This window comes from Coregonus lavaretus (assembly GCF_964263955.1).
Source record: "Coregonus lavaretus genome assembly, chromosome: 26".
NCBI classification, from domain to species: Eukaryota; Metazoa; Chordata; class Actinopteri; order Salmoniformes; family Salmonidae; genus Coregonus; species Coregonus lavaretus.
In genome coordinates, this window is record NC_140013.1 from 3668637 (window position 1) to 3682996 (window position 14360).

At 42.7% G+C, this 14360-nt stretch overlaps 1 protein-coding gene across 1 annotated transcript in view; it reads left to right on the plus strand.

Moving 5' to 3' along the window:
- LOC311101478 (transcription factor Dp-2-like) overlaps nucleotides 1-14360 on the plus strand; it is a gene marked incomplete at its 5' end in the record, with an annotated part of 41621 nt that overhangs the window by 13629 nt on the left and 13632 nt on the right. The window contains 4 exon segments of the mRNA XM_084142633.1: nucleotides 1463-1551; nucleotides 11698-11819; nucleotides 12063-12064; nucleotides 12067-12109. Coding sequence (XP_083998759.1) covers nucleotides 1463-1551; nucleotides 11698-11819; nucleotides 12063-12064; nucleotides 12067-12109 — 256 coding nt within the window.

Sequence of the window (14360 nt, forward strand, 5' to 3'; positions counted from 1 at the left end):
AACTGTGAGAGACGGAATCTAAAACAAAAATCCAGAAAATCAAATTGTATGATTTTTAAGTAATTAATTTGCATTTTATTGCATGACATAAGTATTTGATACATCAGAAAAGCAGAACTTAATATTTGGTACAGAAACCTTTGTTTGCAATTACAGAGATCATACGTTTCCTGTAGGTCTTGACCAGGTTTGCACACACTGCAGCAGGGATTTTGGCCCACTCCTCCATACAGACCTTCTCCAGATCCTTCAAGTTTCGGGGCTGTCGCTGGGCAATACAGACTTTCAGCTCCCTCCAAAGATTTTCTATTGGCTTCAGGTCTGGAGACTGGATAGGCCACTCCAGGACCTTGAGATGCTTCTTACAGAGCCACTCCTTAGTTGCCCTGGCTGTGTGTTTCGGGTCGTTGTCATGCTGGAAGACCCAGCCACGACCCATCTTCAATGCTCTTACTGAGGGAAGGAGGTTGTTGGCCAAGATCTCGCAATACATGGCCCCATCCATCCTCCCCTCAATACGGTGCACGGTTGGGATGGTGTTCTTGGGGTTGTACTCATTCTTCTTCTTCCTCCAAACACGGCGAGTGGAGTTTAGACCAAAAAGCTCTATTTTTGTCTCATCAGACCACATGACCTTCTCCCATTCCTCCTCTGGATCATCCAGATGGTCATTGGCAAACTTCAGACGGGCCTGGACATGCGCTGGCTTGAGCAGGGGGACCTTGCGTGCGCTGCAGGATTTTAATCCATGACGGCCAGTGTGTTACTAATGGTTTTCTTTGAGACTGTGGTCCCAGCTCTCTTCAGGTCATTGACCAGTTCCTGCCGTGTAGTTCTGGGCTGATCCCTCACCTTCCTCATGATCATTGATGCCCCACGAGGTGAGATCTTGCATGGAGCCCCAGACCGAGGGTGATTGACCGTCATCTTGAACTTCTTCCATTTTCTAATAATTGCGCCAACAGCTGTTGCCTTCTCACCAAGCTGCTTGCCTATTGTCCTGTAGCCCATCCCAGCCTTGTGCAGGTCTACAATTTTATCCCTGATGTCCTTAGACAGCTCTCTGGTCTTGGCCATTGTGGAGAGGTTGGAGTCTGTTTCATTGAGTGTGTGGACAGGTGTCTTTTATACAGGTAACGAGTTCAAACAGGTGCAGTTAATACAGGTAATGAGTGGAGAACAGGAGGGCTTCTTAAAGAAAAACTAACAGGTCTGTGAGAGCCGGAATTCTTACTGGTTGGTAGGTGATCAAATACTTATGTCATGCAATAAAATGCAAATTAATTACTTAAAAATCATACAATGTGATTTTCTGGATTCTTTGTAAGTAGGAAAACCTGCAAAATCGGCAGTGTATCAAATACTTGTTCTCCCCACTGTACATTTGTCTAGGGAGACATTGGATTTGTTTTGCCCAATGAGGAACATTTCAAATAGTTTTTCCCTTTACCCTGTTTTTCAGGCAATATATCACTTATGACATCATCTAACTACAGCCCAGTAACAAAGATCACACTAGGAGCAGTCAATGCCAATGTGGGGAGCCAGATGGTGAGTGTTTTGTACAAATGTATCTATCAATCAAATTTATTTTATTAAGCTCTTTTTACATCAGCAGTGCTTTAAATGTACCCAGCCTAAAACCTGAAAGTTCAAGCAATGCAGAGGCAGAAGCACAGTGGCTAGGAAAAACTCCCTAGAAGGCATATGTAAAATGTATACAGTGCATTCATTCTAACATTGATTTTTCCCTCATCAAGCTACACACAATACCCCATAATGACAAGCAAATCCTTTTTTTTTTTTTTTTTCACATTTATACAAATAAAAAAAACTGAAATATAACATTTACATAAATCTAAGGTCCTACTGTACTTGATTATAAGAGGGATGTGCATTGTGTAGATTTGAAGCTAGTGTGTGTACATGCTCTGATTGGCTACTGAAGGGTTAGAATAAAAACATATAATTGTAAAAACTTTATTGTCCACACAATGTGGAAATACACCTTTGGAAATGTGCACAGTATGATTCATTTCAATGAATAAATATTGTGTAGTTTACATAGGCTATTACTTCCACAGTTTGCCTGGTTTCAGTTCAGGTATTGTTTTGAACAGTGACCTTTGTAGACTACTGTTTTGTTAGTCTGCTGTCTTGTATCAGATGTATGCTATCTTTACAGCATGTCATTTTAGCAAGCGTGCGCTATATATTTTTTTTAACCAATGATGAACTATGAAGAAATTCACTATGTCCTTAGTTTTTTATTATGATAAGGTACGACTGTTGTAATTCCAGCAAGGTATTTACAGTGCATTCGGAATGTATTCAGACCCCTTGACATTTTCCACATTGTTACGTTACAGCCTTATTCTAAAATGTATTAAATATATATTTTCCCCTCAACAATACCCAATAATGACAAAGCAAAAATAGGTTTTTAGAAATGTTTGCAAATGTATTATAAATAAAAAACGGAAATATTACATTTACATAAGTATTCAGACCCTTTACTCAGTACTTTGTTGAAGCACCTTTGGCAGCGATTACAGCCTCGAGTCTTCTAAGGTATGACGCTCCAAGCTTGGCAAACCTGTATTTGGGGAGTTTCTCACATTATTCTCTACAGTTCCTCTCAAGCTCTGTCAGGTTGGATGGGGAGCGTCGCTGCCCAGCTATTTTCAGGTCTCTCCAGAGATGTTCGACGGGCTCAAGTCCGGGCTCTGGCTGGGCCACTCAAGGACATTCAGAGGGTCGTTGTCCTGTTGGAAGGTGAACCTTCACCCCAGTCTGAGGTCCTGAGCTCTCTGGAGCAGGTTTTCATCAAGGATCTCTCTGTACTTTGCTCCATTCATCTTTCCCTTGATACTGACTAGTCTCCCAGTCCCTGCCTGCTGAAAAACATCCCCACAGCATGATGCTGCCACCACCATGCTTCACCGTAAGGATGGTGCTAGGTTTCCTCCAGAAGTGTCACTTGGCATTCACGCCAAAGAGTTCAAACTTGGTTTCATGAGACCATGATTGATTCTCATTGTCTGAGAGTCCTTTGGGTGTCTTTTGGCAAACTCCAAGTGGGCTGTCATGTGCCGTTTAATGAGGAGTGGCTTCTGTCTGGCCACTCAACCATAAAGGCCTGATTGGTGGAGTGCTGCAGAGATGGTTGTTCTTCTGGAAGGTTCTCCCATCTCCACAGAGGAGCTCTGTCAGAGTGACCATCAGGTTCTCGATCACCTCCCTGACCAAGGCCCTTCTCCCCCGATTGCTCAGTTTGGCTGGGTGGTCAGCTCTAAGAAGAGTCTTGGTGGTTCCAAACTTCTTCCATTTAAGAATGATGGAGTGCCACTGTGTTCTTGGGGACCTTCAATGCTGCAGAAATGTTTTGGTATCCTTCCCCAGATCTGTGCCTTGACACAATCCTGTCTCGGAGCTCTACGGATAATGCCTTCGACCTCATGGCTTGGTTTTTGCTCTGACATGCACTGTCAACTGTAGGACCTTATATAGACAGTTGTGTGCCTTTCCAAATCATGTCCAATCAATTGAATGTACCACATTTGGACTCCAATCAAGTTGTAGAAACATCTCAAGTATGATCAATGGAAACAGGATGCACCTGAGCTCAATTTTGATTCTTATAGCAAAGGGTCTGAATACGTCTTTAAGTAAGGTATTTCTGTTTTTTATATTTATTAAATTTGCAAAATGTCTAAAAACCTGTTTTCGTTATTGTCATTATGGGGTATTGTGTGTAGATGGATGAGGGGGAAAACTTGGAGAAAGGGTCTGAATACTTTCCGAATGCACTGTAAATAAGAACCCCTCTTTAATGATCTTAAAGGGACTCCTGAGGTTTATATGGAATGGTATGGAACTTTTGGGATTAGTGCTGTGGGACAGCCTGACTGTAGGACACTCCCAATATCTGACAAACTTGGATTTTGGAGTGTTGTATCCCTTTAATAAGGACCAGATAGCTAGCTGGTCAAGGCTCTCTTGTATGCTACTACATCTCAGGTCCAGACACACAGGTAGATAACAGCTAACTTTTCAGAAGACTTCAGGTGAATCTTCATGTGCATGTAGTCTAAAGGTGCTTCCTTTCTTCAACTCCTTTCGTTCATCTAAACTGATGTGAAATAACCTGACACTGGTTCATCTGCCCTTGAAGGAGAGAAGATGAGGAATGCAGTCCATGTCAGGCTATTGAGATGCAGGCACACCTTAACTTCTGCTTTTAGTGGTCCAACCTGCTTTACTATACCATCGCAGGCAAGCAGGTGTGTCTCACTTACACCAGGGGCCACATGGTGGCAGCCTAACAAAAGGCTGTGCACTGTGGTGATGCTAAATATTCTGCATATAGGCCAGAAGTTCTGCATATATTGAGCACAATATAGGAAATAGGGTGGCATTTGAGACACAGCCTTTGTGTTTCAGTGAGTGATTCACTTAGACACGCACACACTCTCCAGGGTTTAGGGGGGATGGGGACATGTCCAATAAGAATGCTGAATTAAACATGTAAGAAAATGAACATTTCTTATTGGGCGTCCAGGTGGTCCCTCTCTCTCCCGGTTTCAGTCCGTTTTGGTGCCTAAAACCGTTTTGGTGCCTCTTGTACACTCATGGTTATGAACACAACCCAGGCTGATTGATTGTTCAGATAGTCAGATCAAATAAAATTGTATTCATCACATGCTTCGTTAACAGCAGGTGTAGACTAACAGTGGAATTGTTACTTACCCCTTCGCAACAATGCAGAGAGAATGAAAATAGAGAAATAATAGAAAAGTAATAATAAATACACAATGAGTAATGAAAGCTTGGCTGAATACACGCTGAGTCGATGTGCAGGGGTATGAGGTAATTGAGGTAGATATGTACATTTAACTAGGAATAAAGTGACTAGGCAACAGGATAGATAATAAACCGTAGCAACAGGTGTGTGATAAGTCAAAGTTAGTGCAAAAATGGTAAATGCAGATAGTTAAATAGGTAACCAAATAGCTACCCAGACTAACTATTTAGCAGCCTTATGGCTTGGGGGTAGAATCTGTTCAGGCTCCTGTTGGTTCCAGACTTGGGTGCATCAGTACCACTTGCTATGCGGTAGCAGCACAAACAGTCTGACTTGGGTGGCTGGAGCCGTAAAACATTTTTAGGGCCTTCCTCTGACACTGGCTGGTATAGAGGTCTTGGATGGCAGGGAGCTCGGCCCCAGTGATGGAATGGGCCATGCACACTACCCTCTGTAGCGTCTTGAGTTCGGATGCCGTTGCCATATCAAGCGGTGATGCAGCCAGTCAAGAGGCGTTGTCGTGCCCTCTTCACGACTGTGTTGGTGGGTGTGGACCATGGTAGATCCTTAGGCATGTGGACACAGAGGTAATTGAAGCTCTCGACCCGCTCCACTACAGCCCCGTCAATGTGAATGGGGGTGTGCTTGGCCCTCCGTTTCCTGTAGTCCACGATCAGCTCCTTTATCTTGCTGACGTTGAGGTAGAGGTTGTTGTCCTGGCAACACACTGCCAGGTCTCTGACCAGTGTTGCATTCGAGACCACCTTAAGCGAGACTGATCCAAGACCAAGACCTGGAGGGGGACAAGGGGTCTGAGAGAGTCAAGACCGAGACCAGAAAAATGCAAGTCCAATTCAAGAGCGTGATTGTAATTTTGTCAAATCACCACCATAATAAGAGTTCAAAACGTCCAGTTTTTCTGTGTTCATATTTCAGAACAACATATGGATTCTTTAGACATTCAGAATAGTGAAAAAAATGCATGCTGAAGGAAAATAGAGCCACTCTACAAATTATTACTAACCCAAATACAGTGGGGAACAATGGGCCTTCTACGCCTTCAGAGAAGGGCAAAGGATTTATATAATAATTATTATAAAAATATAATAATAATGATGATAATTATATTATTATTTTCAATGATGTTTTGATTTAATCTCTTCAGTTTCTGTTGGAAAGGGTTAACACTGAAGATAAAAAAATATCCAATTAGGATTTTATTTTGCTGGTCTCTGGAGAGATAAATCTAGCTAGCTAAATCAGCCATTGGCTAGGCCATCAGAAGCTAGATAATAATAATAAGCCATTTAGCAGACGCGTTTTTCCAAAGCGACTTACAGTGATGCGTGCATATTTTTTTTTTACGTATGGGTGGTCCCGGGGATCAAACCCACTACCCTGGCATTACAAGCGCCATGCTCTACCAATTGAGCTACAGAGGACCATCTGCCATTCAACTGTATTAGGGAAACATTTTGGAGTGACAGTGGAATCACATTATGACCTTTTGAAGGCCAACAGGTCACTGCGCAATTGTGAGCAATAGTTTTTCCATGGTCTAGCTAGCTAGCTTTTGTTGTCGGCTAGTTTGCAGCGTCTGCAGCAGGTGTTGTCAAAGAGGATGTTGTTGCTAATTTGTTAGCTTCTCCATTTTCAAGAATAACTTTCATCAAGAAGTTAAGTTTCAAATGATCATCATCTGGTGAGTTGAACTGTGTTTTTTGTTGCAGCTCGCTTGCTGCTGTTAGCCATCTCTTTGAAAATAACTTATGTGTGTGAAACATTTTTCCATTTAAAGTGGAACTGACAGCATTTTAGCAACATGAAATTGTTTTAAAATCTGTTCATAAACACCCCCAGGAAGAATTACATTAAAAAAAAAAAAAAATTCTTACAAGCAATCACTTAGATATGGTCATTTTCACATTTTCATAAATTCTTAGAATGTTTGTGAATTATGTATACTAAGGCATTTGTGAAAATTCTATAGCAATATAGAGTGGGAAAGTGGCCATGTGTTTGGACAATTAATAGACACTGCAGTAAAAAAAACACGAATAAAAACAACTGTCTTGTCCAGGACAGAAGTCTACACAGACCAGTGCGCTATAGCCAATCAGAGCTACAGTAGGCCTTTGTACAAACAAGCCATTTGCCACACGGCCCTGCCATCATTCACTTTTAACCTTACTGTGTGTTTACAGGCAGTTGCAACAGTGTGACTTTACATCATTAGAACGCATTCGCCAAAAGCCACAAAATACACCTTAATGGATTTCTGCAAATATGTAAACACAACAGGAGTCCTCTTACATTTGAGAATTTTACAGTCCTATTGATCAAACAACCATGAAAAGGTAGGCTCTCTCTCCCTCAGTTATGAACATCAACAACAACAAGATCAACAACTAATGCTCGCCAGAGCATGATGAGCTAAAATATAATGAAGGAACATTAGATAAACCCTCTCAAACTTTTTCAGCTAGTTGGCCGTCAAAATTGCACTGATAAACGATGGGGAATTGTAGCCTCCTGGTCCTTCTGCAGCTTGCCTGCCAATGCATGCTTGTCCCAACCAAGCACCCACGCTAACTGGCTAAAGTTGGCTAGTTTGCTAGCTAGCTACTTCCAGACACAAATGAGAGAACATCTCACTCTGACCATTTTACTCATAGTAGCAGAGCTGGTTAGGCTGTTTACATGTTATCTAGAGCGTTCTTGACTAACTATTACTTTTTTTGCCTACGTTTATTGACACCGGTCATATTCAGTGGGTGTTGCATGTTCGTAAATTCATCAGTTCTGCGCTCTGGCACACTCGGACGAGAGTGCTCTGAAATCGGAGTAGATAGTCAGAGTGAATTTGAAAACGCAAGAGATATGCCAACTGGATAAGTTGTTCAGGTTATTGCTAGCTAACCAAATGACACCTGGAACTCTAGCTGTGTATAGCCACCGAAAAACAATATGAGGGGGAAAAGTCAGTCACTCACCCACTCCTCCAATGGAATGTTTTTAGCTCGCTACATAAATAGATATGCTAGCCTATTAGCCACGTTATGACTGACTTGTGATCATTGCCCTTGCTAGTTTGATTGTATTGACATTCACAGCGTTAGTTACATTCAAACGTTTTTGTCCAGAATATTGCGTCATTGAAACTGAAACAGTGCATCCCGAATAGAGGCAGCAAACAATGTACCAGGCCAGCTGTGATTTACAACCTGATAGCAATAGTTTTTGGACTACCAAGAAATGTATTGGTGAATTATATTAATCATGCATTGAACTGCATCCATCTATTCTGCAAACTATGCCTTAGTGTACGTCATGGAACGTTGAGTCAACCTCTTAAAGTTGGTTTTGTAGCATAAACTGGTAATATTATATTTTTGACTGATGTTATGATTGTCTGTTTCATATCTGCAAAGTAGTTAAAATGCTGTCAGTTCCACTTTAAACTTTAGGTCACTGGTTACTTTGTGTGCTAAATATGAAATGCTTTTTGCAATGGGAAGTAATAGCTGTACATTTTGATTGGGAAATGCTTAATGGTTGTGTTTTTGTATTCTTATGATTGGGACCTACTGTCTTATTATGTCAGAGTTTATGGAATGCTTATCCTTTAACATAATGCTGTGTGTGACTGCTGTCTTTCCATTGGCCCTATACAGTGGTGCAGTGGTGCCTGGAGAAGTGGGTATACTCTAATTTTGCCAAAAAGTTCCCAAATGGCCCGCCCAGCGAAGGAAAGGCACCTGTGAAAAATCCTATGTTTAAATATTTTTTTTTACTGATTCTCACTCTCAAAATCACACTTATTTTTTATAGAAAAAGTACACATTTGACGGTTCAAGTCCACAACAATGCTTAAACCACATCAATCTGATTGGGTGGGCCTGTCAGAAGGGATTAATAACTGAGTATACGCAATGCCCATTGAAAAGAAAGTGTGGCTTGCAAAGTATCACGGATTACTAATGGAAACCCAGCCACTAGCTGCCCAGTGACGCTAGCCTACCTGACACGCTAAATGCCTCTTATGCTCGCTTTGAGGCAAGCAATACTGAACCATGTAAAAGAGCACCAGCTGTTCCGGATGACTGTGTGATCATGCTCTCCGTAGCCGATGTGAGTAAGACCTTTAAACAGGTTAACATTCACAAGGCTACAGGGCCAGACGGATTACCAGGACGCGTACTAAGAGCATGCGCTGACCAGCAGGCAAGTGTCTTCACTGACATTTTCAACCACTCACTAACCCAGTCTGTAATACCTACATGTTTCAAGCAGACCACCATAATCCCTGTGCCCAAGAACGCCAAGGTAACCCTTTAACCCGTAACACTCACATCTGTAGCCATGAAATGCTTTGAAAGGCTGGTCATTGCTCACAACACCATCATCCCAGACATCCTGGACCCACTCCAATTCGCATATCGCCCAACAGATCAACAGATGATGCAATCTCTATTGCACCACACACTGCCCTCTCCCACCTGGACAAGAGGAACACCTACAGTGAGGGAAAAAAGTATTTGATCCCCTGCTGATTTTGTACGTTTGCCCACTGACAAAGAAATGATCAGTCTATAATTTTAATGGTAGGTTTATTTGAACAGTGAGAGACAGAATAACAAAAAAATCCAGAAAAACGCATGTCAAAAATGTTATAAATTGATTTGCATTTTAATGAGGGAAATAAGTATTTGACCCCCTCTCAATCAGAAAGATTTCTGGCTACCAGGTGTCTTTTATACAGGTAACGAGCTGAGATTAGGAGCACACTCTTAAAGGGAGTGCTCCTAATCTCAGTTTGTTACCTGTATAAAAGACACCTGTCCACAGAAGCAATCAATCAATCAGATTCCAAACTCTCCACCATGGCCAAGACCAAACAGCTCTCCAAGGATGTCAGGGACAAGATTGTAGACCTACACAAGGCTGGAATGGGCTACAAGACCATCGCCAAGCAGCTTGGTGAGAAGGTGACAACAGTTGGTGCGATTATTCGCAAATGGAAGAAACACAGAATAACTGTCAATCTCCCTCGGCCTGGGGCTCCATGCAAGATCTCACCTCGTGGAGTTGCAATGATCATGAGAACGGTGAGGAATCAGCCCAGAACTACACGGGAGGATCTTGTCAATGATCTCAAAGCAGCTGGGACCATAGTCACCAAGAAAACAATTGGTAACACACTACGCCGTGAAGGACTGAAATCCTGTCTTTGTCAGTGGGCAAACAAAATCAGCAGGGGATCAAATACTTTTTTCCCTCACTGTACATACATACATACATACATACACATATACATACACATACATAACCCTTAAAAATATATATATATATTCCCCTTTCCAACCCCACCACCCTTTCCCTACTTGGAGTAAACTAGTGAACAACAATGCTTAGGCCTCTACTTCCAGCTTATAACTACTATCTACATTTTATGGAGACAGTCAATTTTACAATAATTATATTTTGTTTGTTTTTTATTTCTCCTGAACTTCCTCTACTCTCAACCTCGCCGATCATTTTCATGATGTCCATCCGGTTTGCTTCTATATGCCATATCTTTCTAACTGTGCTCTTTCACAAAAGCTCCCAACCTACAACCTATATACTTATTATGGACACAGTATGCTTACATTATTAGTTATCTTGTTATTATTTGTTGTTAGTTGTTATTAGTCCCATCCTTCAATTCCATTCAACACCTCCCATCTATCCTGTTATTGTTACTCATTTTGTATTTAGTATTACTTTTATTATTAAGTGTTTTACTTTTCTATTATTTCTCGATGTTTCTCTCTCTGCGTTGTTGGGAAGGGCCCGTAAGTAAGCATTTCACTGTTAGTCTACGCCTGTTGTTTACGAAGCATGTGACAAATAACATTTGATTTGATTGGAGGAAAGAAGGAGTCCCCTGGACTGTGATGGGTTGATAGCAGAGGCATGGCAACACTGCTATATAGTGTGAAACAGACAGTGTGACAATTTCAATGTATGCAATTAGCATAAAAGAGTGTGATTGAGTTGAGCGATTAGGCTAGTAAATTGGCTTTTTTCTAATTGATTGGCTATAATGTTACGTTCACGGAAATACAGCCACTGCTGCAGGTTTTTTTTTCTTCATGAAAGCCATCTGTTGGGATTCTGTCAATAAGAGTTAAGAGTCGAGTCGATGATCAGAGGTGTATTCACCAGGTACCAAATGAAAGCATACGCTCCGAATGTCTGAATTTGTCCAATAACAAATTCTCGTTTTCGTTACAAAACGTCTTCCTTTGCGAAGTGTTTTGCTATGGTGTGTGCTAATGAATACACCCCAGATCTCCCATCCTCTTCCAGTGTGGTAGTGTAAAAGAAAGGTCTGGCTCGGAGGAGAAGGAATAGCGTGTGGGGGACTGCAGACTGACTGTAGCATGCTATAATTAGCTGGGGTTATTATTAGCACTCTGCTGCGTCCTGCTGATCTTGTCTCTTTTGTTGGGCTCCGGCTTCGAGACACTTCTGCATAGCAGGCCTCTCAAATATTACACCCAACCTGATCCTGCTCAGTGCTCAGTCACCACACAGAGAATCACCCACTTCTTGGCACAGAATCTGTTCTCAATGACTCACCTGGGCGGTGTTCATTAGAGCGTCAAACGGAATATGTTTTGAAACTGAAAACAAAAATGAGCGCTTCAGGTTGCCCTTCCCTTTTTATTTTTTTATTTGGTGCCTAATGAACAGGACCCTGGCTACCAATATTCTTTGTATCACCTGACATCCTTGCATCCGTTCAATCATGTCCGTTGCGTTTTACGTCGGTGTGCCCAAATGAACACAACCCTGCGATCTGATGCACCCCTCTGATGTTTCTTATTTATTTTGTGTGTGTGTAGATTATCAGCACGGCACAGAGAGTTTCACACACAGGGAATATTCTCATAGGTAGCTCCTTTACACACACGCCCACCATGGTCGCCCAGGGACACACGCAGGACGCCAACAAGTGGACCCCAGGGTGAGCTGCTACACACACTTTTTTTCATTTGCTCAAGTACACTTCTTGCTTGTTTGCTCGAGTGCGCGCATACACACATACCCCTGCCTTGTTTTGTTGCACACTATAATCATATGTTGTGGTTGTTGTAAAGTGGTCTTATCTTTGCTGATCTGTTTCCAGAACATAATAATTTAAGTAAAGGAGGATCCACTGTATTTCTTTTTTATTAACTAGCATCCCTTTTTCATTTTAATTTCCAAGGCCAAGAAACGAACGCATGATTTCATTGACTCATATTTTTCTGACCGGTGGGTTGATTCTGCTATTCTGACTACTATTGTTGTTAATGCAGACACCACACACACACACACACACACACACACACACACACCCCAGGCAGGGATTGCAAGGTAGAGATTTCCAATGTAATGTATTTATTGTGGCCTGTTAGCCTATGGATTGACAGATAATATATGTAGGAATGATATACTGTATAGAGGATAATATATAGAGGACTGATATAGAGGATTAAACCAGGTGGTTCGAGCCACGAATGCTGATTGGCTGACAGCGTCGTGCCTAAGAACAGTCCTTAGCCGTGGTATATTGGCCATATACCACACCTCCTCGGGCCTTATTGCTTAAATACACTGCTCAAAAAAATAAAGGGAACACTTAAACAATACATCCTAGATCTGAATGAATGAAATAATCTTATTAAATACTTTTTTCTTTACATAGTTGAATGTGCTGACAACAAAATCACACAGAAATTATCAATGGAAATCAAATGTATCAACCCATGGAGGTCTGGATTTGGAGTCACCCTCAAAATTAAAGTGGAAAACCACACTACAGGCTGATCCAACTTTGATGTAATGTCCTTAAAACAAGTCAAAATGAGGCTCAGTAGTGTGTGTGGCCTCCACGTGCCTGTATGACCTCCCTACAACGCCTGGGCATGCTCCTGATGAGGTGGCGGATGGTCTCCTGAGGGATCTCCTCCCAGACCTGGACTAAAGCATCCGCCAACTCCTGGACAGTCTGTGGTGCAACGTGGCGTTGGTGTATGGAGCGAGACATGATGTCCCAGATGTGCTCAATTGGATTCAGGTCTGGGGAACGGGCGGGCCAGTTCATAGCATAAATGCCTTCCTCTTGCAGGAACTGCTGACACACTCCAGCCACATGAGGTCTAGCATTGTCTTGCAAACCCAGGGCCAACCGCACCAGCATATGGTCTCACAAGGGGTCTGAGGATCTCATCTCGGTACCTAATGGCAGTCAGGCTACCTCTGGCGAGCACATGGAGGGCTGTGCGGCCCCCCAAAGAAATGCCACCCCACACCATGACTGACCCACCGCCAAACCGGTCATGCTGGAGGATGTTGCAGGCAGCAGAACGTTCTCCACGGCGTCTCCAGACTCTGTCACGTCTGTCACGTGCTCAGTGTGAACCTGCTTTCATCTGTGAAGAGCACAGGGTGCCAGTAGCGAATTTGCCAATCTTGGTGTTCTCTGGCAAATGCCAAACGTCCTGCACGGTGTTGGGCTGTAAGCACAACCCCCACCTGTGGACGTCGGGCCCTCATGCCACCCTCATGTAGTCTGTTTCTGACCGTTTGAGCAGACACATGCACATTTGTGGCCTGCTGGAGGTCATTTTGCAGGGCTTTGTCAGTGCTCCTCCTGCTCCTCCTTGCACAAAGGCGGAGGTAGCGGTCCTGCTGCTGGGTTGTTGCCCTCCTACGTTCTCCTCCACGTCTCCTGATGTACTGGCCTGTCTCCTGGTAGCGCCTCCATGCTCTGGACACTACGCTGACAGACACAGCAAACCTTCTTGCCACAGCTCGCATTGATGTGCCATCCTGGATGAGCTGCACTACCTGAGCCACTTGTGTGGGTTGTAGACTCCGTCTCATGCTACCACTAGAGTGAAAGCACCGCCAGCATTCAAAAGTGACCAAAACATCAGCCAGGAAGCATAGGAACTGAGAAGTGGTCTGTGGTCACCAACTGCAGAACCATTCCTTTATTGGGGGTGTCTTGCTAATTGCCTATAATTTCCACCTGTTGTCTATTCCATTTGCACAACAGCATGTGAAATGTATTGTCAATCAGTGTTGCTTCCTAAGTGGACAGTTTGATTTCACAGAAGTGTGAATGACTTGGAGTTACATTGTGTTGTTTAAGTGTTCCCTTTATTTTTTGGAGCAGTGTATGAATAAATAAATGACAGGAACAGTGCAGGAGGATTATCCAGTCAAACAAGTCGCAGATGGAGACCGATATAACGATAGAAAGAGGGATAGAGGGAGAAGGAGTTTTGGCGACAGAGGGCGCGAGAGAGGGCGAGAGAAACGGATCGAGAGAGGGAGAGAAAAAATGCTTTTGGTCATTCTCTCACAGCATCTCATTGAGCTGAAGCGTCACATTATTTCCAAAGCAAACCAGTTCATTAGGCAATGGAATGGGTTTTAATCTAGGAGGACTGACCACTGACACACATACACACACTTAACATAGTTTTGAATATTGAATTCATCTTAAACAGTAAAC